Source organism: Amphiprion ocellaris, chromosome 4, assembly GCF_022539595.1.
Source record: "Amphiprion ocellaris isolate individual 3 ecotype Okinawa chromosome 4, ASM2253959v1, whole genome shotgun sequence".
Classification (NCBI taxonomy): Eukaryota; Metazoa; Chordata; class Actinopteri; family Pomacentridae; genus Amphiprion; species Amphiprion ocellaris.
In genome coordinates, this window is record NC_072769.1 from 3,613,312 (window position 1) to 3,638,819 (window position 25,508).

General features: G+C 39.7%; 1 protein-coding gene across 1 annotated transcript in view; it reads left to right on the plus strand.

The window, feature by feature from the left end:
• The first annotated feature begins 678 nt into the window (after positions 1-678).
• Positions 679-25,508, plus strand: part of si:ch211-89o9.6 (zinc finger protein 37) — a 29,761-nt gene continuing 4,931 nt past the window's right edge. The window contains exons 1-8 of the mRNA XM_055010361.1: positions 679-1,170; positions 3,398-3,501; positions 3,579-3,672; positions 5,759-5,946; positions 13,766-13,853; positions 17,600-17,715; positions 23,105-23,429; positions 24,178-24,827. Of these exons, the coding sequence (XP_054866336.1) occupies positions 873-1,170; positions 3,398-3,501; positions 3,579-3,672; positions 5,759-5,946; positions 13,766-13,853; positions 17,600-17,715; positions 23,105-23,429; positions 24,178-24,827 (1,863 nt within the window). The 5' untranslated portion in view covers positions 679-872. The remainder of the gene's footprint in view (positions 1,171-3,397; positions 3,502-3,578; positions 3,673-5,758; positions 5,947-13,765; positions 13,854-17,599; positions 17,716-23,104; positions 23,430-24,177; positions 24,828-25,508) is intronic.

Genomic DNA, 25,508 nt, shown 5'->3' on the forward strand with positions numbered 1-25,508 from the left:
TATCTATCTATAGTCTGTCTATCTATCTATCTATCTATAGTCTATCTATCTATAGTCTATCTATCTCAAAATTTATCTATCTATAGTCTATCTAGCTATCTATAGTCTATCTATCTATAGTCTATCTATCTATCTATCTATCTATCTATCTATCAAAATTTATCTATCTATAGTCTATCTATCTATCAATCAAAATTTATCTATCTATAGTCTATCTATCTATATATCTATAGTCTATCTATAGTCTATCTATCTATCTATCTATCTATCTATCTATCTATAGTCTATCTATAGTCTATCTATCTATCTATCTATCTATAGTAATTCTATCTATAGTCTATCTATCTATCTATCTATCTATTTATCTATCTATCTATCTATCTATAGTCTATCTATAGTCTATCTATCTATCTATAGTCTATCTATAGTCAATCTATCTATCTATCTATAGTCTTTCTATCTATAGTCTATCTATCTATCTATCTGAAAACGCACTAAAATGACGAGGTCACACACCACGATCCTAGATAATTACTGGTTTTACTAATGCATTTTTAAACGCAACAAAACGGTCGAACATAGAGGAGGAATCATGTACCTATGGGAGGAAAACCTTTGATGAAATAAGACAAAAAACTCATGATGACATGTTCCGGTGAGCTTTCCATAACCGGATGTGACGTCTTATGTTTGCGGTCGGTGGCGGCGGAGGTCGGTGTAGCAGCTAGCTTTACCTTCTTAGCGGCAGTTACGGTTTATACATTCAGCATTTGATCCCGTCGTGTTTCTAAAATGGTGTGACTATACTTTTATTACACATTTACCGTCTAAAAGTTGAGCTGCATCTCTAGAGGACGGAGCGGGCAGACACCATGTCCAGCCGCCTGGCCTTCCAGACCCAGCTGGCCTCCATCATGGAGGTCCTGGCGAACGCGGCGGTGGCGGAGATCTGCAAGCTGGTGGACGACGACTACGCCGTGGTGAGTCTACAGATGTCTCAGTGCCAGCGGGAGAACAAGGCGCTGAAGAGGAAGCTGCATCTGCTGGAGCTGAAGATGGCCCGGGGGAACGCCGAGAGGAGGCTCCGGGAGAGCGCGATGAACAGCAGCAGCAGCAGCAGACCGAAGGTTCAGATCAGCAGCAGCCTGCAGGAGTCCTCCTCCAACACCGGTAGGATGATAAGAACAGACAGATGGATCTAAACCAGAGGTGTTCAACTCATGCTAGTTCAGGTTCCACATTCAGCCCAGTTTGATCTCCAGTGGACCGGACCAGTTTTACTATATGATCAAAACGAGCCAGATAAACAGAAAAGACGCACAAAAAAAACAACGTAACCAAGACAAAATATTGCGAAAACGAGACAAACGACACGAAATAAAACATAGAAGAGATAGAAAATTAGACAAATAAGTTACAGAGTGACAAAATAATGGACAAACGACAAAAACAAGACCAAAAAAACACAAAAAGGCACACAAAACGAATAAAGCGAAAGACAAAATGACAAAACACAAGCGAGACAAAAAGGAAACAAAACGACGAACAACAGAAGTCAGACAAAACATTACAAAAATGAGACAAAATGACAAAAACAAGACAAAACAAAAATTTGACAAATGACACGAAACAAAAAAGACAAAAAAATTAGACAAAAAGTTACAAAGCAACAAAATTTTTTTATAAACGACAAAAACGAGACAAAAAACACAAAATGACACGCAAAGCACGAATAAGGCAAAACTCAAGTTGACAATAAGACAAAAAACACAAGCGAGACAAACAGGAAACAAAATAACAAAAACGAGAAACAAAACGACAAAAACATGAGACGAATGACAAAAGTCAGACAAAAAAATGTCTGTAGTTTCTCATTCATCCAGGTCATAGTTATCCAAAGTTGTTTAAATCAATCCAGCTGGACTTTAAGAAGGTTCCTTGAAGACGTTTCGCCTCTCATCCAAGAGGCTTCTTCAGTTCTGGTGGTGATTGATGTTGCCTCAGCTTATAACCTCTGTGAGGTGTGGTCAGTGTTATTCACATTCTGATGACCATTGCCAAGGCCCACCTGGCTCCTCAACGATGGTCGTTGGGAGCCAGGTGGGCCTCCTACAGAGGAGAAGGCTTCTTGTTAGTTGTGTCAGTGGTTCAGGACCACCGATAGTCCTAATCAGTGATAAAGTGAAAATAACCTTATCCTCTTATTTTTGTTGTTTTAGGTCTTATTTTTGTCTCTTGTGTCTCAATTTGGTCGTCTTTAGTCTCTTTTTGTCATTTTCTGTCTCGTTTTTGTCATTTTCTGTCTTGTTTTTGTCTTTTGTGTCTTATTTTTATCGTTTTCAGTCTTGTTTTTGTCATTTTCAGTCTCATCTTGTGTCTCGTTTTCGTCATTTTGTGTCTCGTTTCTGGCGTTTTGTTGCTCAATTTTGTCGTTTTGTGTCTCATTTTTGTTGTTTTTAGTCTTTGTCATTTTGAGTCTCGTTTTCATCATTTTCTGTCTCGTGTCTGGCATTTTGTCTCATTTTTGCTGTTTTGTGTCTCATTTTTGTCATTTTGTCTCATTTTTGTTGTTTTGTGTCTCATTTTTGTAGTTTTGTGTCTCATTTTTGTAATTTTGTGTCTCATTTTTATTGTTTTCAGTCTTGTTTTTGTCATTTTCAGTCTCATCTTGTGTCTCGTTTTCATTATTTTGTGTCTCATTTCTGGTGTTTTGTGTCTCATTTTTGATGTTTTGTGTCTCATTTTTGTCATTTTGTGTCTCATTTTTGTTGTTTTCGCCCTTGGTTTTGTTGTTTTGTGTCTGATTTTTGCCATTTTCAGTCTAAATAAATGAGTGTGGTTCTGCTGTGCTCATCAATAACTGCTGCATATCTAATCAGTCACTTCTTGCACTAACAGCCAGACTTCTTCTGGAGGTGTTTTAGGTTGGAGCAGGTGGTGGTAAACAGGGACAGGTCCTATAGAAAGACTGCAGCCTGTCTGTACCTAAGAGAAACACAACTGAGTTGTTTAAACAGCTAAAAAAAGTCACAAAATGCAGCATGATGAAGGCGAAGCAGAAAAACATCACTCTCACACTTGTCTCGTTTCTGATGTTTTGTGTCTCATTTTTGTCCTTTTCTGTCTCGTTTTTGTCGTTTTGTGTCTCTTTTTTGTAGTTTTGTGTCTCACTTTTGGCCTTTGTGTCTCATTGTTGTCGTTTTCAGTCTCGTTTTCGTAATTTTTTGTCTGCTACTACAGAACAGTTGTGGTGAACTTTACAAAGACCCAGAACAGCGTCAGCCTTGACTGACTGTGGTGTAAAATGTTGTAATATGTTGCTGAATAAACCTTAGCTACGATATGCTGAGGTTTATTTGGGTGCTTATTCTAAAACAGCTGTTTTGTTCTTGTGTAGACGGTGTGTTTGAGCGACCGGTGGATGTGGCTCTGTGGTCTGGTCGAGCTGCTACCAGGAACTCCACCAGTGAGCTGGTCCTGTCTGAGAGCCTGCAGAGGAAGGTGAGACACCACCATGATGTTTGTGCTGGGCTGTACCTGTGCTGTCCATCTCAGTGACACACCTGGCTTGTTGTTAGTCTCCAGGTGTGGAGCTGGTGGAGCCAGAGACGATGGTGGTGAAGGAGGAGAAGATGGGGACACAGGAAGACGGACCTCTGATAGGAGAGGATGGTGAGTACAGATACAGTACTGTTGTCTGTTTTCTCCAGCAGCGTTATTGTTCATTAGTGTTAGTTTCAGGAACACCACTTAAATCGACACGCAGTGAACGTGTTCTTATTTTCTCCATCATCTTCTTCTAATGAGTGCTTTGGTCATAAATTTACAGAAAGAATGATGGGCGGTTTTATTTTAAATGGAAAAAGTCACAAAATGATCTCAGTTCTGCCGTTTTCTGTCTCGTTTTTGTCATTTTGTGTCTCATTTTTGTCATTTTCACTCGTTTTTGTTATTTTGTGTCTCATTTTTGTTGTTTTGCATCTCGTTTTTGTCCTTTTGTGTCTTATTTTTGTCGTTTTCGGTCATATTTTTGTCGTTTTCAGTCTTATTTTTGTCTGTTGTGTCACAATTTGGTCGTTTTTGGTCTCATATTTGTCGTTTGCCATCTCGTTTTTGTCATTTTCAGTCTCGTAACTGGCGTTTTGTTGTCTCAAATTTGTCCTTTTGTGTCTCAGAATTGGCGTTTTGTCGTTTTTGTCATTTTGTCTCATTTTTGTCGTTTTTGCTCGTTTTTGTCATTTTGTGTCTGTTTTTGACTTTTGTCTTGTTTTTGTTTTTTGTGTCTCATTTTTGTTGTTTTTGATCTCATTTTGTCGTTTTTCATTTTTGTCAATTTGTATCGTGTTTCTGGCGTTTTGTCTTATTTTTGTCGTTTTAGTGTCTTGTTTTTGTCATTTTGTGTCTTGTTTTTGTCTTTTTGTGTCTCGTTTTTGTTGTTTTTGGTCTTCTTGTTTTGTGTCTCATTTTTGTCCTTTTGTTTCTCGTTTTTGGCCGTTTGTGTCTCGTTTTTGTCTTTTGTGTCCCATTTTTGGTCTCGTTTTTCTCATTTCATGTCTCTGTCGTTTTGTGTCTCATTTTTGTGGTTTTCAGTCTTGTTTTTGTCCTTTTGTGTCTTATTTTTGTTGTTTTGGGTCTTGTTTTTGTCTTTTGTGTCTCAATTTGGTCGTTTTCGATCTCGTTTTTGTCGTTTTCGGTCCTATTTTTGTCGTTTTTTCTCATTTTTATCTTGTTTCTGGCATTTTGTGTCTTATTTTTGTCCTTTTGTGTCTTGTTTTTGGTCTTGTTTTTGTCATTTTGTTTCTTATTTTTTTCAGTTTTGATCTCGCTTTTGTCATTTTGTGTCTTGTTTCTGGCGTTTTGTGTCTCAATTCTGTCATTTTATATCTCGTTTTTGTCCTTTTGTGTGTCGTTGTTGTCCGTTTGTGTCTCATTTTTGTCGTTTCCAATCTCGTTTTTGTCCTTTTCGGTCCTATTTTTGTCGTTTTTTTTCTCATTTTTATCTTGTTTCTGGCGTTTTGTGTCTTATTTTTGTCCTTTTGTGTCTTGTTTTTGTCCTTTTGTGTCTTGTTTTTTGTCTCTTTTGTCGTTTGTCTCATTTTTGTCGTTTTCAGTCTTGTTTTTGTCGTTTTTATGTCTTGTTTTTGTCATTTTCAGTCTCGTTTCTGGCATTTTGTGTCTCAATTTTGTCGTTTTGTGTCTTGTCTTTTTCGGTCTCGTTTTTGTCATTTTGTGTTTGTTGTTTGTGTCTAATTTTTGTCATTTTGTGTCCCGTTTTTGTCGTTTGTCTCATTTTTGTCGTTTTTGGTCTTATTTTTCTTTTGTGTCTAATTTTTGTCATTTTGTGTCTTGTTTCTGACGTTTTGTCTCAATTCTGTTGTTTTGTCTCCGGTTTTTGTCCATTTGTGTCTCATTTTTGTCGTTTTTGCTCTCGCTTTTGTCATTTTGTGTCTTGTTTTTAGTTTTGTGACATTAAATGACCTAGCTGTGAACACTAAATATCAAATCTCACATGTTAACGGTACATAGAGAACACGCATGCTTTGTTTGCTGATAAAATGACTGCTGAAGAGGTTGAAACTCATAGGGGTCTGTGCAGCGACTTTCGTTCTCTCTTCAGATGCATTTTGGGATTGGATATTTTCCACCTGATGACAGCTTATTTCTGGAAAAAATTTGCTTCATTAATTCTGAATGTTTTCGTTATTCTTAATTATTCCTGTCTTCTCGCTCTTCTCCCCTCCACATCGTCTCTCTGAAGGAGTGCTGGAGCTTCTCCCCCGTGGCGCTGCAGGTCAGAGACCTCGGCTGGAACACCAAAACTCCCAGTCCACCTCCAACCCGCCCCAGGTCCAGAACCAGAACCAGACCCAGAGCCAGAACAGCATTACGAGGCTCAGCAGCAGCAGCAGCAGCAGCAGCAGCAGCAGCAGCAGCAGAGGAGTGGAGGTCAGTGGCTCCTCTCCTCCCCTTAAGTGTGAACTCAGTGGCTCTGTTGAGGGCAGACATTCTCTCCAGCCAGCAGTAAACCCACACCAGTATACTGATGGCGGCAGCGTTATGTTGTGTGACAGTGATAGAAGTAGTAACTCGTTGGTTGAGGAGTTTTATGATAAACCGTCTGGTGTTGAAGTGGAAAAAAGGAGCCCATCTTGTTCGTACTCGATGGCAGCAGCTGATTTCCCGTCATCCTCCTCCTCCTCCGTTAACGGCTGGACTCCTTACCGACCTGCTTACCCGCTGCCCCAGCCCTTCAGCGCCGCCAGCAAAGCGCCGCCTCGAGTCAGCAAGGAAAGACTGTTCGTCTGCAGCTACTGTGGTAAAACCTTTAACCGGCCTAAGAAGGTGGAGATCCACCAACGCGTTCACACGGGGGAGAAACCTTTCAGTTGCTCTACGTGCGGGAAGATGTTCTCAGAGGCCGGGAACCTCAGAAAACACCAGAGAGTCCACACGGGGGAGAAACCGTACAGCTGTGGGATGTGTGGCAGGGGTTTCGCCTGGATACGAAACCTGAAAACACACCAGCAAAAGAGCCACCCTGAAGTTTATACTGAAGAGGAGAACATTAATTAACTGTCTTCCTCCAGCAAAGACCGAAGCTGGCAGCAGACTCTGCTCGACAGAATGGAAATGATCTGTGGACAGCACCTTGTTGGAGTGAAATCTGATTTGGAGTGTTTTACCTTCTGAGACAAATAGAATATGTTAATTTTGATTTAATTTGCAGAATCCTTTAGATATGATTGGCTCGCCCAAAATGGGACGTAGTTTTGTGTATACAACAGTTAGGTCAGTGCGAGGAAGAGGAGGGTTCAAATGTGGCCTTAAATGCAGCCTTTGTTTTTCCAGAAGGATGAAGTACAAACACAGGTACTACTAGGATACGTCTCTGCTAACTACCTAATAACTTCAGTTAGCCACCCTGTATCACATTCCAGCAGGTAAAAGGAAGAGGAGGGATATGATACTATGTACACTCAGAAACAGTTTTTTTTTGCACATATTCAGCACGTAGCAGGAGTCAGATATATGCATATTCCAAATAAATTCACCAAATGCTCCATGCACGATCATCTCCTATTTGATAGATTTTCTTAAAAAGTGTTAAATATTGATTTATGTGTACAATCTGGGGTCCTTGGTAACATTACTTTTGAGCTAAAAATCGTCAAAGAAGGATGAGGTCATGCTGATTTTTCCATCGTTTTTCTTTGTGTCAATGTTTGATCTGCCAGAACTAGAGAAATAACGCAGCTGAAATCCAGATATTTTGCAGGTTTATTGGTGTGTACATCTGGACTTCAGTGGTACAACGCTTTGGTAGAATATTACCGGTTATATGATGGTGCAAACTGATCAAAAAATGTCAATGCTTCTGTCTGCTTCGACATTCCACCAACATAAAACCCTTAATATTCACCCTAAGAGTCTGATTTGTTTCCTGTGACTTGCTGCAATAGGATTTAAGGGTATTTTATCACAGCAGCACACATATTCACGAGATGGCACAAAATTATTACTGGAGTCCCGGTTGGAAGTCAAGACATGAAAAATAAGGAAAATTACAAGCAATATGCACAAGAGTTTAGTAGTGGTAATCAGATAAATAGGCATCGGGAGTTCACATAGGAGCTTTAGGGTGTAAAATTCTGGATTAAAGACCCAATCAGAGCCATACGTGATGAGAAAAAATGATTAAAATTACATTTTATGCATTTGTGGCCAATATTAGGACATTCATTGAGCAGGTGTGAAGGTGAGTTCTGTGATATTGTTCCTGGGCTGAAAGAAAAATCATGGTTTTCCAACTCATAGTGCTTCAAAAGTTTTTATGAAAAGTGGTGCCAAAAGCAGTGACTTTCCAGAGTTCAACTGAACATGTTTGATTGATTTTATGTCTGTAATGTCAAGTGAAAGATTTGTTGGTTCAACACCAAGCGTGAATGAAATAGTGGTTCACAGTTGACATGCTGTTCATGCTGTACACTTCTAGAACAATGCTTAACGTGTGTCTTTGATGGGTAAAAGTTGGTATTCACAGTTTAATTTTTTGGTGTAATCCAGGTTGAGATTGTGTCAAGATGGACCACAACAAAGTTTATCGCCAACAGAACATGTTCTTAGAACGAATGACAAATATTCACAAAATATAAATCAAAGTGTATGACGTCAGCGTCTTTTGGGATACAGGAGGCTTGCTCTGGGGTTCAGGCATATGGGTTCTGTAAAGCGTCTCGAGACAATTTGACTGTAATTGGCACTATATAAATAAAATTGAATTGAATTGAATTGAACTGAGGAGGTCCTCGGTTTATGACGTCCTCGACCTACGGCGTTTCATCGTTACGTGGAACTAGTTGACGAGCGGAGTGGAAGAATACGTCGTCAGGATGGCTTTGTTTCCATTCTCCGTTTGTACGCCACCTTGGATTGTGCTACATTCACTAAATTTTTGCCCGTCATTATGGCTCCCAAGTGTTAAGTCAGACTCTTCTGATGGCAAAGAAAATGGTGATGGTAAAAGCTGCAGCTGTGCAACTAGTTAAACTAAATGCAAAATGAATCGTGAATCGTTGCAAACTTGAACTCTGACGCAAGTAAGATTTTTCCTTTTGCACAGTAACAGTATTCTATAACCCTTCCAGTCAGAGTGGAAGGGCATCAGTTTCGGCTCATTGTTCCAAGGTTGCCGCAGGGGTGTAAAGAGAGTCTGGATCTGTGGTTGTATTTGTCAAACACAGTGTTGTTATAGAGTTCCTTGTATTTATGAGGACATGCTCAGTGGATAAACCTGTTCAATAAGTGCAGCTATCTGCCTGCCCCTCCCTCCTGTCGATCTGAAAGTTTAAAGTGTAAATGTGACTATGAATGTACAAAGGACACCTCTTCAGTTTGGCACATCTAACCTGGTTTCACAAATCTGTTACATTTACAACGATCAGATTTAAGACTATGCAGGTTTTAATGATTATAGACAGTATAGATGGCTTCCTAACAGAAAATCTTTGCAAAAGACGATTTTATGGTTATATGGTGAACACACTCTGTGCTTCACAAATTATAACTGGGGACATTTGACTTTACATTTTCCCACTATAGTGAACTCCCAATTGCTAAATTAATTCAATGCATACTAAACTGTTAATAATTCTCAAGATTAACAAACAGAAAAGGAAAAATCCAATCAACCGAATAAGAAAAAACAATCAGGCACACAAGTACAATCAAAGCTGTACTTAAGTATTCCGTGCATGGTAGCTGTGTTGTAAATGTGATTTAACGGCTGTCACATTCTTTTTCCTTTAAAACTGTGTGGACAACATTTGTCAAGTTACTCAAAACTGAAAATGCTTGTAAGGGCTAAGGAAAAATGAACCTTAGGACATGAAAATGTCTCAACAAGTCGATGTGTAAAAATGACAGCAAAAAAAAAAACAGGTCTGCTGCATATACGATGACATGCAAAACAAGTGCAACACTGCCCCATGCAGCCTTTCTGGTCGAATCAGTTACTGCCCTTCGCATTTACTTCTGGATGCAAAATGGTTCAGACATGACAGTCTGAATCATCTGCACTAACTGCCTCACTGTTTAAGTACTTCTTGATGCTTGATGATTCATCTGTCATGCCTGCTCAATGTATGTTCAAATATGCGCCATAATGTACAAACGTCTTTTTAATATTGTTTTCTTATTAAGTATGGCTCTGACCGGCATCATACTCCACATCTATAAACCTCCTATTGGTGCCAATCACAGAAACAACATTCAGCCTCTTGAATATTGGTTGGTGGAAGATCAGAGCAGAAACAAGCATGGACCAGATCGGCATCATCACATAACTGGTTTGTATTATTCAAATCAAAGCAGGGTTGTATCACAGAAGAAGATATGTACATAAAGCTTCAGGTCTCTATGTTTTTTATCAAGTTATGGCAGATCAAACGTTGCTCCACAGATTGCTGCGAAGAAAACAATGAAAAAGTTGACATGACCCCACATCTCTTTAGGAATCTTTTTTAATTTTTTTGAGACTAATGACCCCTAGATTTGGTCAACTCAATGAGTATTGACCACTTGGCGTTAACTTTTTCAGAATTTGGTAAAGTGAGGTAAAATAACGCAAATGTAAATGATTTCTACACAGGAAGAGAGGATTAAAACCTGCCTATAGGAGATATATTATCCGATGTCTAAATGTTAACAGTAGTTGACATTAATAATAATAATTATTAACAATATCACAGGAAGTGCAATGTGAAGTATGGAAACTTTCCTCAAACACATCGTGCTACCACTTCTTGTGCTGCTTTATACAAAAGTTAAACTCTCACAGTCACTTTCACAAGAGAATTCTGTCTGATGGTCTCCAATGTTGGGGATGGAGAGTTTTAAAACTATTTGCAGGACATAGTTTGTTGACATGCAGACTCTACATGTGCAATGGGAACAGGAGAGAAACGGTGAAAAACAAGATGTGGTTGCAAACAGCAGGGCTTTGCCAGTGACATGGAAATATTTTGGCTACAAAAATGAGGACGTTGACAAGGAAAAATGCATGAAGTGCTTCGTAGAACCTAGCTGAGCTTTAAAGACAGTTTAAAAGTGCAGACAGTGCAGCAGTGAGAATCGTTGGTGTGTTTTAAATAGTTCATAAAGACAATAACAGACAGGAATATGATATATCAGGGTTTTATAGTGTACAAGTAGAATATTTGGTGTTGGCCTTACACAAGGGATCAGCCAATGTTTTTTTTTCTTTTGGGTTTAATAAAGATATCAATTATAAGGAAACAAGAATTGATTGATAACTGACATGTGGAACCAATATTCATTAAACGTTATATACTAATAACTACCTATGGGTTCTGTAAAGTGTCTTGAGACAATTTAAACTGTAATTACGGCTATATAAATAAAATTGAATTAAAAATTGAATTATTATTATGGATTATTGTTACTGAATATGTACGTCTATACGCTAAATGTTAGATACTGTATGAATAGCATGTGATAGCAGGGAGCCTGTAATTCACCACTAATGATAACTGAAGCTTAGCATGTACAACAGAAATGGCTATGATGATGTCAGAGGGTCACATGACTCAACGCTCACCTGATTAGGACTGAACTGCTTGTCTCCTGCTTCTTTTTTGTTAATCTTTTTCCTGTTGTAGCACTTTTATTGCCCATTAAGGTGCGTATCTTGGAGCATTATGGTATATTATTATATCTTTAGAGCGTCAGACAGTGTTTAGGGTAATCTGTGCTGTACGCTAACTGAGCCGCTAGCCTTAGTCACAGGGAAAGAAGCTGATTTCTGGATTTGTGGTAGTGGCTCTGCTTTTTTGGCGATAGTATCTCTGCTAGAGATGGTATCGTACTTTAGGAAGATGTTGCGGTACTCTGGAAAGATCAGCCACAGACTAAGAGGTCTCTTAAGGTGCTTTTCCACCGACACCTATTCGACTCGACTCAGTTTAGATCGTTTTCCATTCCAGTTTAGCACCACCTCATCATGGGTGGAGTCGTCATAGCACAGCGGCCTGGAAGTCCCATAACATCATTTGTGTGTGACACAAACCCAACACAACAATGGAGGACATGGAGGCGATGGTAAACCTGCTGCTCTGTCTGTGGCTTTTTGTCAGATTCCGTGAAGAGAAATGCACACCGTCACTGTTGCCAGTTTTTTTTTTAAAATGGCAGGTTTGGTTTTTGTGAAGGAGTCGTTCTGGTGTGTCATCACTGCACTCTGGAGACGTCACATTATTGGCTCCACTCAGCTCGCTGGGAACCCCGGCCCAGTAGGAACTAAAATAGTAGCTGGTACCAGGAACTATGTCCTGATGGAAAACCTCATAAACCCAGTAGAGTCGAGCTGAGTAGATGCTGGTGGAAAAGCGCCTCTAGTGATAGCCTTAAAACGGACACCAACAGGTGATTTGTATCGGCATTTTTAGTGTAACGAGGAACTGGACATGTTTGTGTTTATTTCTTCAACAGGCTTGTATGACTAAGACTGTCTTTGGAGAGTTTTAGGAAATAGGATTCTGCTAATTTGTTAAGCAAAGGAAACCGTGTGGTTGGTAATGATAACACTCGGTATTCTTACTGACCATAGACCAAAGGTTTGTGGCCTAGAAACTGAGGATGTGAGTACAGTGAATCTGAACCACTATTCTACCACTTCACCCCCTCACCAGCTGCTCCATTGCAACATTTACAGTCATTTTGACAATGAAAATGTCTGTTTAAATGTGCATAGCCCTAGACTGGGACCATCTGACACCATTTGCTTTGGTTTAGCAGAAGTTTATATATAAAAGACTCTTTCTATAGCTTGAAGGATTTATATTTCTTAGAGCAACTATATCTTAGTTCACACACATTTCTAAAGCACTTGGTTCAGCTTTTATTCATCAGCTGTAGCTGTCTGCATTCAGCACCGTGGAGGGCTAGGTTTGTTCTTGGGTTTTACAGCAGTGAAATTCAGAAAGTTTGGGTGGGTTTTTGTATGATCTTTCAGTACAAACGGATGCCTATAAGTATATTTATGTGAATCTTACATTAGTCTTGCCTAATGTTGTGCATGATCCATGATGATGAAGATAATTTAAAGAAATTAAAGAAAATTTAAATGCATGGCAAACACAGCACCTGGCAATGTTTTAGAGATTTCACAAATCATCTTTTCAGGTACAGTCCTGTGAGAATTCACGTCTTTGCTCCTCCTGGGTCTCCTGTAGTTCGCACCTTGTCTTGAAGGACTTCTCTGTCGTTCGTCCTTTAAAATATAACTTAGAATAAATTCTTATCTCAGTAAATTGGCTGTTTATTATCACACAATTTGTCAACAATACAGTTTAAATGGGAAAATATGAATGTGTTGCATTGCATGTTGATTTGAGAAAAGTAAGTCGGGAGCCCATCTGCTGCTTTGCAAAGTCAACCGAGTTTCAGTAGAAATCAGCTCTGACACATCAACATTAGCCAGAAAAAAATGGAAAATCAACCAAAATGATAGAAAAAGCACCATGGGAGCAACTGCTTCCACTTCAGCTGAGTGTAGGTGATTTTAAAATATGATCAGACTATTGCACACTGTTGTTTTCGTTGGTGGTATAAACTAGAAATACCTGTTTTTGAATTTAGTTGTATTCAGTAACTTACCTGGGCTCAGAATGATATACAGACACTCTATGGAAACCTTTCAGAGAATTCTACAGGGTTGTTTGTAGTTTGTGTGCAGCATTTCATTAATGAAATAAAATAAGCTCCTTCAGCTACATAGAATCTGGTCATTTAATATAGATCGACCCACCGACTAAATAAATACCAAATTGCCTTGCGGGAGCACAGGTATGTGTTGTGCATGCGTACGTTATGTAGTATAGATACTGAATTGCGTGACCGAAATATGTAACGGGTCGAGTGAATTGATGCAGGTAACTGAAACAGCGTTCACTTGTTGTCATGGTTACAGTGACACCGTGCCGGCTGCTATATCTCACAATGGAAAATCCTTAACAAATCCGTTGATCCAGACTATAAGCTGTATCACAGCCAAAATCTAATGAAGTGGACCTTGTGTCATATACACACACACACACACACACACACACACACGTATGTAAATCTGTGTTTTTGACTGAAGTCGTTTCTTTCTGTTTGGTTTCTTTGTCAATCAGAATGTGTTCTTTGTCATGTGTGTTTGTGCGTTCAGTATTATCAGACATGTTTCCTCTTATTATTGTGTGTGCAGAAAGATGAGGAGCCAGATGTGGTGCTGGTGAAGGTGGAGGAGGTGGAGCCGGTGACGGGTCCTCCCACAGGCCTCAGCATTCAAGAGGGTGAGCAGATCATTAGACTGTGGGATCATCTGACTACTATTACAGTACAGAATGCATAAACCTGTATTGTTATGCCCAACACCCACTACTTAAGCAATGAAACATAAAAGACAATTAAAAAAAAACACATTAAATACTGGACCATTGTGAAGTGTTTTTTTTTAACTTCAAGGCAGCAGATTGGAGAACATAAGAGCCCGCAGAGTATTGATGTTGGACAATGTTTTACTCACACTGGTGCATCTTGGAAAATTTGACCATTGTGAAAAAGTAATTGTTCCAAGCTAAACTAAAAGTTAAACTTTTATAGATCCTATACTTATTCTATGTAAAGTGACATATTTCTAGCCTTTTTGTTTCGATGATTATGGCTTACAGCTCATTTTTCAAATGAAATGCAAACTTTGCCTTCCTCTGCAAACACAACTTTTGACCATTGAGCAGCAGTCCAGCTGGTTTCCTCCTTAGCCCAGGTAGGATCTTTTGACATTGTTTTTGGTTCAGGAGTGTTGTGACTTTGGGAATCCAACGGGTGTAGCTCCTTTCCGGAAGACATCATTGTTTGGTGGCTCTTGATGCACCAACACCAGCTTTCTTAAAGCTCTCCCAAGTTCTTGAATCCACTTTTCGTGACAGTCCTTTCAAGGTTGCTGCCATCCTCTACCACACTTTTCCATTCAAGTCAACTCTTTTCTTTGCCAACAGCCAGCTTTCTCAGCAGCTTCCAGGTCAGCAGACGTCCTTATGATGAAGGTAACATGTACTGAACTAGACATGCAGTGTTTACACTGTATGAATACTAATTCACTCAAACATAAAAATAAAATAATCTAATGTTTTGTCAGTCAGTTGCATCCGACGGTACAGGCATGGCAATTTCCCGCCGTTCCGCGGAAATCCGCCGTTTTAATTTTCAAATTGATCATTTCTGTGAATCGTCCAAATCCATTGAGAAAATTTTAGGGGAGGTGAGGTATGTTTTTGTTGCTCTTGCTCCCGGTTTTTGAGAAGCGCTCGGCGTTTCTCCCACAGCGTAACAGACAAAGAGAACCAGTCTAGCTCCTGCTGCATTGTAAAAGGCCTTGCGATTGGTCGAAATTGGTTAGCTGCCAACGATTGGACCAATCAAGTTGCTCGATGTATTCTTTTGTTACAATTCATGGCGGCATGTTCGTGTTGGAATTTTGAGCTATTGGGATCGTTTTCGATGGAATCATGAGGTTTTTATCGAAAGATCAAGAGTCATCGGTGCTAGAAATAGATAAAAGTGTCAAAAACAAGTTCCGATGGAATTGGCTTGAGAGAAAAGTCCATCCATCCATTATCTATACACCGCTTAATCCTCACTAGGGTCATGGGGGGGCTGGAGTCTATCCCAGCTGACTCAGGTGAAGGCAGGGGACACCCTAGACAGGTCACCAGTCTGTCGCAGGGCTACATACAGAGACAAACAATCACTCTCACATTCACACCTACAGGCAATTTAGAATGATCAATCAATCTCAGCATATATTTGGACTGTGGGAAGAAGCCGGAGTACCCGGAGAAAACCCACGCATGCACAGGGAGAACATGCAAACTCCATGCAGAAAGATCCCAGGAAAGCCGGGACGCAAACCAGGGACCTTCTTGCTGCAAGGCGAAAGTGCTAACCACTACACCACTGTGCAGCCCCTTGAGAGAAAAGTCATTAGAGTCATTTAACAAAACACTGGGTATTTGACTCATGACTCAGGGCAAAATGAATCCCTGATAGTGTTTAAAGAGTGTTCTGGAAATGTAAAGAAAACTGACACAGCTGACTCCATAGAGCAGGGGTCACTAACTGGTGGACCGCGGTCCGGATCCGGACCCAGACGCCGTCTTATACGGACCGGACCTGTAATGAGTAAATTGTAACGGGATTTTAAATTTGACCGGTCGCTTCTGTTTTAGAGGCACAGCTTTCCCAGTGTTTACGGCATTAGTTAGCAGCTCAGGAAACACACAGACCAATTAGGTACGAGTTCAGCCAGCCCATGTGACGCTACTCAGCCAATGAAGTCCCTGCATTCAGCTGCTAAACATCACAGCTCTGCGTTCAGAAAACAGTTGAGAGGTGAGAGACAGACAAAAAAGGAAATGAATAAAGCGACACCGAGAGGGAAATAGTCCTGCACATGCTGACCATGTTTGGCTCAACATACAGCTGGAGGCACCTTTCTCAACTATGAACATAACAAACATGACAAAACTGAATATGGTTCCAGACTGACCAATGAGCTCCAAATGTGTTTGAGAACGACCCTGACACCATTCAGACCACAATTCACAATTCAAAAAGTAGTGGCAGAGCAAACTGCAGCTCAGTTCTCCCATTAAGCAGCAGGGACATAAGGGGAGTAACAAGACAGGAAAAAAATGTTAAAGTGTTCAATTGTTTACATTTTTTGAGATTTAGGTATTGTTAAAGATGTATATAAGCTGGTTTGGGTTGTTCAGTCATTATTTTTTCAAGTTCTGCACTTAATTTTAAGATGTACAGTTATATCAAAAGTCGTTTGTTAGTAAATGTCAAAATGTTTTTGAACCGTACTGAATTTATTTGATTTGATGGTCAGTTATTGATTACATGCACAGGCTAATAAAACTTCTAGGTTACATCATCATATATCGCACTAATTGAAGGCAGACTTTATGATGTTTCGGACCTTTGCTTTAATACATTTTCTCTGACTGGACCACTTTGAATTTTAGTTGAATACCCCTGCCATAGAGGAGACTGTGACATTAGAAGTGACTTTGTGACCAGTGTAGAACTCCAGTGTAAATAGTGTTAAAAGACCTATAGAACTGTAAAAATTGTAGGACTAAATGCAGTGAGACATTGAAGAAAAAGTAAGTTAACTTTTCATTAAATTAACTTATTCATTACAATCTAGTCTTCTGTAATTCTATGCATGTTTTTCATTCTAAATCACCTCTATTTTACTGAAAACCTCTCGGCTCAAGGGGGGGCTGCACCCCCTGGACCCCCCGATGATTGTATACCGAACATTTTCAGCTGAAATCAAAATTTGCTGTTGCCATGCCTGACGGTATCGGTGACATGAATAAAGTTCTTCCTCCAGCTCCCTCTGTCCAGCATTGCAGTCAGAAGTTCTCTGCCTTCCAGACCAGTGTCTTCTTCTAGAACCTTCCAGTCCTTCTGATAGTATCAGGTTTCCATAGCAACGACCAGCTGCTTCTCAACACATGTCCATCCAGGGCTGGTCTACGTTGCCTAATGATAGTTGACCAGCGTGGATGTGGACCATATAGCAACTTGTTGGTGAAATGCGATTTCCAGGAGATGTTTTGTACCTTTGGTAGCATTCTGGTAGAAGTCCCATCAGTTCTTTTTGAGAGAGTCTTCGTCAGCGACCAGGAGTCAGATCCATAGAGTAAGATATATTCCACTGACGCCTTGAATCCTCTCATTTTGAATCGTACTTTGGGATCGAAATTTCCATGATCTAGAAGCCATAACCATCAAATCAATACAAATAATACAATATTTCACTTTACTTGTAATGAGTCTAGATTATATCACATTTTCACTTTCTTGAATAACTGATGGAAGATAGTCAACTTTTTTGATGATCAAATGTTTTGAGAATTGTAAAATATGTTGTTTCTGTCAACATGGAGGACAAAGCGTCCAGAAATGCTGCATTTAATCCTGTCTGACAGAGAAAAGTGCTCAGCCTCTTTCTCTTTGTGTCCAGGTTTGGTGGAGTCGAGCACAGATGACTACAGAGGAGTGCTGCCATTGGACGACACCGCACAAGCGTCCACCAATCAGCTGTCTGACCAGCAGGATTCTGGGCGGGGCTTCTCAGAGGTCAGCTATGGCCATTCTTCGCTGTGGACTAATGGGGGGGGTAGTTACGATGCCAGCCTCCCAGGGCCGTCCTCTCACTGCGCTCCCCTCTCATACCTGCCGGGTTCCGTCCTTCGAGCCGAGTCCGGCGGTTCTGGGAGGGGAACGGAGAAACCTGCAGAGAGGGAACTGGCTGTCGGAAACTCTAGAGGTTTCCCCACCTTTTGCTTTGAGCCAAAGTGTCCCGTGATCGATCTGTCAGAGGAGTCCAGCCCCAGTCAGGTGTCAGGTCAGATGCAGGTGGGGCAGCTGCCTGTTCAGGGGCCCCAACCCTTCCTGGACCCCAGTCCGGGTTCAGGCCCGAAAGGCCTCATGAAGAGAGTTTACATTTGCACCTTTTGTGGGAAACAGTTCCCTGCACCGGCAAATTTAGAATCCCATCTGAGGACCCACACTGGAGAGAGGCCGTATGGCTGCGTCATCTGCGGCAAAAAGTTCTCCCAGTTCTGGAACCTGAAGATCCACAGGAACATCCATACTGGGGAGAGACCGTACCAGTGCTCCCTGTGCACCGAGAGGTTCTCTGACCCGAGCAACCTGAAAAAACACCAGAAGAGACACCACCCACAGGACATAGGCATGCAGTCAGGAAGACCTTAGATGGAGTAGCTAGCACTCTGATCTTCTATTAAACATGAGTCATATAGAGCAGGGGTGTCCAACATGAGGCCCGCGGGCCAAAAGCGGTCCTCCAGAGGGTTCAATCCAGCCTCAAAGTGTAAAAATTCCAGAGAAGACATTAACTGCAGATTGTAAATTAGTAAAACTACAAATTTAAAATCATTTCTAGACCATGACAAGTTGTTTTGATCCTAAAGTAAAATACTAGATTGTTCATTGTTCTTTTGTCGCTTTGTGTCTCATTTTTGTAATATTTTGTCATTTTTGTTGTTTTTTTTTTTGTCTGACTTCCACTCATGTTTTTGTCGTTTTGTTTCTCATTTTTGTCGTTTTGTGTTTACTTTTTGTCCTGCTTGTGTTTTGTCTTATTTTTGTCATTTTGTGTTTTGATTTATTCATTTTTTTGTGCTGTTTTGTGTTTTTTTGTCTTGTTTTTGTCATTTAGCCATTTTTTTTGTCATTTTGTAACTTTTTTGTCAAATTTTTTGTCTCTTTTTGTTTCATGTCAGTTTGTAATTTTGTGTATCATCTTTGTAATATTTTGTCTTGTTTTTGTCTTTTTTTGTCTGCGTTTTGTCGTTCATCTCATGTTTTTGTTGTTTTATGTTTCCTTTTTGTCTCACTTGAGGTTTTTGTCTTATTTTTGTCATTTTGTATTTTGCTTTATTCATTGTTTTCCATGCCATTTTGTGTTTTTTGTCTTGTTTTTGTCGTTTATCCATTTTTTGGTTGCTTTGTAACTTTTTAGTCAAAATTTTGTCTCTTTTTGTTTTATTTTGTGTCGTTTGTCTCATTTTTTGTCATTTTGCGTATCATTTTTGTAATATTTTGTTTTGTTTTTGTTGTTTTTTTTTGTCTTTTTTTTCTCTGACTTTTGTCGTTTTGATCTTATAGTAAAACTGGTCCGGCCCACTAGAGATCAAACTGGGCTGAATGTGGAACCTGAACTAGAATGAGTTTGACACCCCTGGTTTAGAGTTATGAGAACAAACCATATATTCTGAAATCACTCTACTAGTAAAACAATCACTTAGCCTAGCTGGTTGTTCTGGAGTCAAATCAGGCTACAGGAGGTTAATCTTCGTACCGTAGCTATTAAGGGTATAACAGTACATGTTTTTATGTCCAGGATGTTTGGTTTGGGGTGAGACTTCATTGGTTCAGTACACTCCGTCATCCCAACATTTAGTGTTAGAAGTCTATTCATGTGGTCCAGAAATGGAAAATCTCCGGTGTGATCAACTCTAGCATGTTAGCAGTGTTTGAATTCTAGAGCTGATAGAGCACTACTGGCTTTACGTTAATCATGTTTCATTTGTCTTAATGGACATTTTCTATATTATTTATGTCAAATCTGAGTCATCGGGTCAATACCACCGTTTGTGTAATTTATTTTTTAGTTATTGGGGGTTTGCTGCCTTCGATTGAGTGCCTTAACTGTAAGAGTTAGAATTATGGTCCGAGCCGCTGATGAATGTTCACATTTTTCTAAATAAACGACAAAAATGACATTTAATGCATTTCTTTTGTTTGTTCTGTACTGAATCACGGCCCCAAAACCGAGCAACACGCCAAAATGTAAGCTTTGTATACCGTTACACCCAGACTGGATATCAGGAACAACTGTAGAAATCACTTTACAGCATTTTACTAAACTACTGTAGATTATTAAATGCATACAGCTGGTAAATAGTGACTGAATCTCAAACAAATGAAGGCTGGACCTCAGCGAACATTAAGGAAGCATGGAACTCCCATGGGGTAAAATGTGCATTTCCGTGCACGGATTCCATTAGTATAACAACAAAGTCATGTCGTTCTCACTTCCTATGCCGATATCAATTAGAACCCTGGCATCAAAAGAAGGGATTTTAAGACCTTTTAGCACTTTTTAAGGTTTTCATTGGGTGATATTGACAGTAACCTGAGATCAAACTAAAGAACCGAGGACAGCGTTTGTGTTTGAGATACGAAAACTCAGCGGCAGCTTGGACAGTAGAACATAACTCTGTTTAGTTTCTTTTTATCTGTGTTTAGTTGCCGGGTATCAAATGCACCACATCCTGGCCAGATTCATCACATCAGATCCCTACCTGAGGTGATAAAAGGCTTTTAATGTGAAATATTAGCGGAAAATTTGGCTTTCATTGACAGGAATCACATGAACAAATGAATGTGAGTATGGCATGACTGTCCTCTAAGATCAAATATCCCCAACTGTAAAGGCTCGTCTCTACTTGGAAACTGTTTTAAGTATCGGCCGAGATAAGGAGTGTCAAACTCATCATAGTCCAGGTTCCACATTCAGCCCAATTTGTTCTGAAGTGGACCGGACCAGTAAAACCACAGCATAATAACCTTTAAATAACCACAACTCCTAATTTTAACTGCAGGTATCTAGAACTGAACAACATAGTATTTTGCTTCATGATCAAAAGTCAGACAAAAAAAGACAAAAAAACAAAACAAAAACAAGACAAAGTATTACAAAAATGATAAAATATGAGACAAACGCATGAAACAAAACAAAAAAGACACAAAAATTTAGAAAAAGTTACGAAGTGACAAAAAAATGGACATACAACATAAGCGAGGCAAAAAAACACAAAACGACAAAAACGAGAAACAAAACAAAAGTCAGACAAAAAAAAACGAGACAAAATATTACAAAATGAGACAAAAGAACAATGAACAATCTAGTATTTTACTTTCTGATCTAAACAACTTGTCATGGTCTAGAAATGATTTTAAATTTATAGTTTTACTAATTTACAATCTGCAGTTAATGTGTTCTCTGGAATTTTTACACTTTGAGGGCCGGATTGGAACCTCTGGAGGGCTACTTTTGGCCTGCGGGCCTCATGTTGGACACCCCTGGCTTAGTGTAATATCGCTGATACGGCTGTGTTTTTATGGGGGCTGTTATGAAGACAAAACAAGACATTTTCAGTAAGACTGAACATTCAGTTAAAAGACTTTATTTCATCACCAATATTGTGCACATTTTTTTAACCCATTTGATCACATTCTCCCTTTAAAAATGTATTCAATCTTCTCTTATTCATACAGGACTCGTGATACATATTTTCAGAAGATTGATCCTTTCTTGAGGAGTCTGTCATTTAAACTGTGACTATTCTGCTAAATACCATTCTACTGTGGACACACAGTAAAAGTCAGGAGTTTGTTGAAAGGTTTTTCTGTATTTAACCTGTTTTCTACAGTGTGAGACAAAAGTGTAGACATCAAAGTTATGAAAAACAATGCAAACATATATTTCATATTTTAGTTTAATTCTCAAGTGCCATCACAAAAAACACCAAACTGGCTGAAGAAACAAAGACTGGCGGTCTGATGAGTCCACATGTGAGATTTTTGGTTTCAGTTGCTTTTTTGAGATGCAGATGAGGTAAACTGATGTGACGTTAGCAGCCTGAAGCATGGAGGAGGAGGTATGATGCTGTAGGAGAGCTCTGCTGGTGAACCTGTTGGAGATTTCTTTCCTATCTGGTTTGAGTTTAGTGCCCCATATTTCACTAAACGATGTAGACAACAGTAAAAATGCAGAAGCCCTTTAGTTAACTGGTGTGTTCAAAGCAATGCCTGCTGCTGTGTTTGCTAAATGTAACACAAGCTTTTCTATCATGTCACAGTTTTGTAAAATCCTGCTCAATGCAAGTCATTAAACCTCTACCAAAACTAACACGTGAATTATGGGTTTTTACATTCTTCCAGTCTTTACTCAAAGCTCATGACCATAGCTATGAACTGGAACGTACATTTACTGGTAATTTAAACCTTTAAACCAGGGGTGTCCAACATGAGGCCCGTGGGCCAAAAGCGGTCCTCCAGAGGGTCCAATCCAGCCCTCAAAGTGTAAAAATTCCAGAGAAGACATTAACTGCAGATTGGAAATTAGTAAAACTATAAATGTAAAATTATTTCTAGACCATGACAAGTTGTTTGGATCAGAAAGTAAAATACTAGATTGTTCATTGTTCTTTTGTTGTTTTGTGTCTCATTTTTATAATGTTTTGTTTTTGTTGGTTTTGTCTGTCATCTCGTGTTTTTGTCATTTTGTTTCTCGTTTTTGTCATTTTGTGTTTTGCTTGATTTGTTGTTTTCTGTGCCATTTTTGTGGTTTTCTGTTTTTTTTGTCTTGTTTTTGTCGTTTATCCATTTTTTTTGTTGCTTTATAACTTTTTTGTCAAATTTTTTGTCTTTTTGTTTTATTTCGTGTCGTTTGTCTCATTTTTTGAGGTCTTATGTCTCATTTTCGCAATATTTTGTCGTTTTGTTGTTTTTTTGTCTTTTTTATCTGACTTTTGTCATTTTGATCATATGGTAAAACTGGTCCGGTCCACTGGAGATCAAACTGGGCTGAACGTGGAACCTGGACTAGCATGAGTTGGACTCCCCTGGATTTAAACCAACGTTAGGCAGGAGGCAGAGCTGAGGACCATTGTGTTCACTGGAGTTTGTCTTTACCTCCCTTCCCTAATGTGATATTTGAAATGCGTTTTTTTGGCCCAGGACCAGCCCTCTATCAAAGCCGTCTCATTATATCTCATCATGGATTTTTAAATGAATTTATGGTTTTGTATATTTATCTGTAAGCACACAGACATGAAAATGTTTTTTATCTTCACGTGCAGGACAGCGCAGTTATATTCTCTAAAAGTCAATCCTGCTGACTATCTGAAACCTTGGTGTCTCTTCTGCTACTCAGCTGAAAGCGTTGGGATCGCAGGACTCCAGCAGCATAGGGGAAGTTCAGCCAAAGCTCCTGGACACCAACACGCCCTCCAACCCCTCCTCAGAGCAGCAGCAGGGAGGCAGTAATGCTCTGAGCTCTGAATACTCCCTGTTTGAACTGGAGACCTTCTTCACCCGCTGGGCCCCCGACACCGACCCTGCATCGGCTCCAAAAGGCCAGCTATGTCCTTTCACCGATGACGACTCAACAGAATACGAACAGGATGGAGTTATTATAGTAGAGACCCAGTCACAAGCAGGGCTTACTGGAGGGAACAGTTCCTCCTCTTCATCACAAGGTAACATCATCTTCCTCCCTTCAGGCTTCATGCTGCTGTCCTGGTCCAGTTCTTAACCCTGGACAACCCACAGCATCAGTTTTATTTATTTATTTATTTATTTATTTATTTATTTATTCATTTATTCATTTATTTATTCATTTAATATATAGATGCTGTTTTTTCCAAGTTTTTTGTAATTTTTCTGCAATTTTTTTGCTTTTTTTTATTTATACAAGCAAAGCAAAAAATAGCATGTATATATATATATATATATATATATTATTTTTGCAAATTTTTGCAAATTTTCTTTTTTATATATATTGGTGTTTATATATATATATATATATATATATATATATATATATATATATATATATATATATATATATATATAATTTTTGCATTTTTTGCTATTTCTTATATTTATAAATATATATATGTATACATATATATATTGGGTTTTTATATATATATATATATATATATATATATATATATATATATACACACACACACACTTTTTTTTCTATATTTGGGCCTTACAGGGTTTAAATAATTGTGCCCAAATATGCTGTGAATGTGGCTTGGTTTGTTGTCCTGATGCTTGTTAAACTGTTTCACAGTGTTTTCTTTGTTGACTGTGAAGCATTTTTCTAAAGCACCAATGGAAACATGTCTGGCAGGAAGTAGTAGCACGTCTGAGTCAATAACTCACTGAGTTTCTAATGGAGTCTGATCTTTGTGAGTCTTGTTTTATCTGCTTCAGGCCTGTCTGCAGGGAACTCTGGCTCTACACGCTTGAGGATGCCAGCTCCACCTGTCCAGCCTCCATGGAGCAGATCTCCAGCCATCATAAGGAGTTCTCAGCTGCATCGTAACGGCAACAGGCTCTCTCAGCACCAGCACGGCATTCACTCTGCACAAAGCTCCCTGTCCTGCAGTAGCAGTAGTCGTACTGACACCAGCGTCTCTGCCGTTAAGACCACGAGGTGCTCTGGAGCTCCACAGTCCTCCTTACCTACCAGGGGATCTGCCTGTGAAGTGTCCATCGGTGCTCGTCATCAGGCCAGCCTTCTAGCTCGCCACAGTAGAAACCAGCCAGCTGGCGTTGCTCCAGGAGAGCGTCGCAGGAGGAGCTACGTATGCCGAGCCTGCGGTAAGGCCTTCTCTGGCCTGTCCAACCTGGAGGCCCACGAAAGAGTCCACACCGGGGAGAAACCCTTCTGCTGCAACACCTGTGGGAAACGTTTCTCAGAAGCCGGGAACCTGAAGAAACACCAGCGGGTTCATACCGGGGAGAAACCCTTCAGCTGTGACCACTGTGGGAAGAGGTTCGCTTGGATCTGCAACCTGAGGACTCACCAGCAGTCCGCTACCGGCTGCGGACCCCAGACCAGGGGAGGGTTAGGACTGGACTGATCCCCAGCAGACTGGAGAGGACTGTTAACGCCACTAGGGTTGTATCCTCACACAGATACTCACTACAGTGTGTGTGTGTGTGTGTGTGTGTGTGTGTGTGTGTGTGTGTGTGTCTGGCCAGATTCATCACATCAGATCCCTACCTGAGGTGATAAAAGGCTTTTAATGTGAAATATTAGCGGAAAATTTGGATTTCATTGACAGGAATCACATGAACAAATGAATGTGAGTATGGCATGACTGTCCTCTAAGATAAAATATCCCCAACTGTAAAGGCTCGTCTCTACTTGGAAACTGTTTTAAGTATCGGCCGGGATAAGGAGTGTCAAACTCATCATAGTCCAGGTTCCACATTCAGCCCAATTTGTTCTGAAGTGGACCGGACCAGTTAAACCACAGCATAATAACCTTTAAATAACCACAACTCCTAATTTTAACTGCAGGTATCTAGAACTGAACAACATAGTATTTTGCTTCATGATCAAAAGTCAGACAAAAAAAGACAAAAAAACAAAACAAAAACAAGACAAAGTATTACAAAAATGATAAAATATGAGACAAACGCATGAAACAAAACAAAAAAGACACAAAAATTTAGAAAAAGTTACGAAGTGACAAAAAAAATGGACATACAACATAAGCGAGGCAAAAAAACACAAAATGACAAAAACGAGAAAC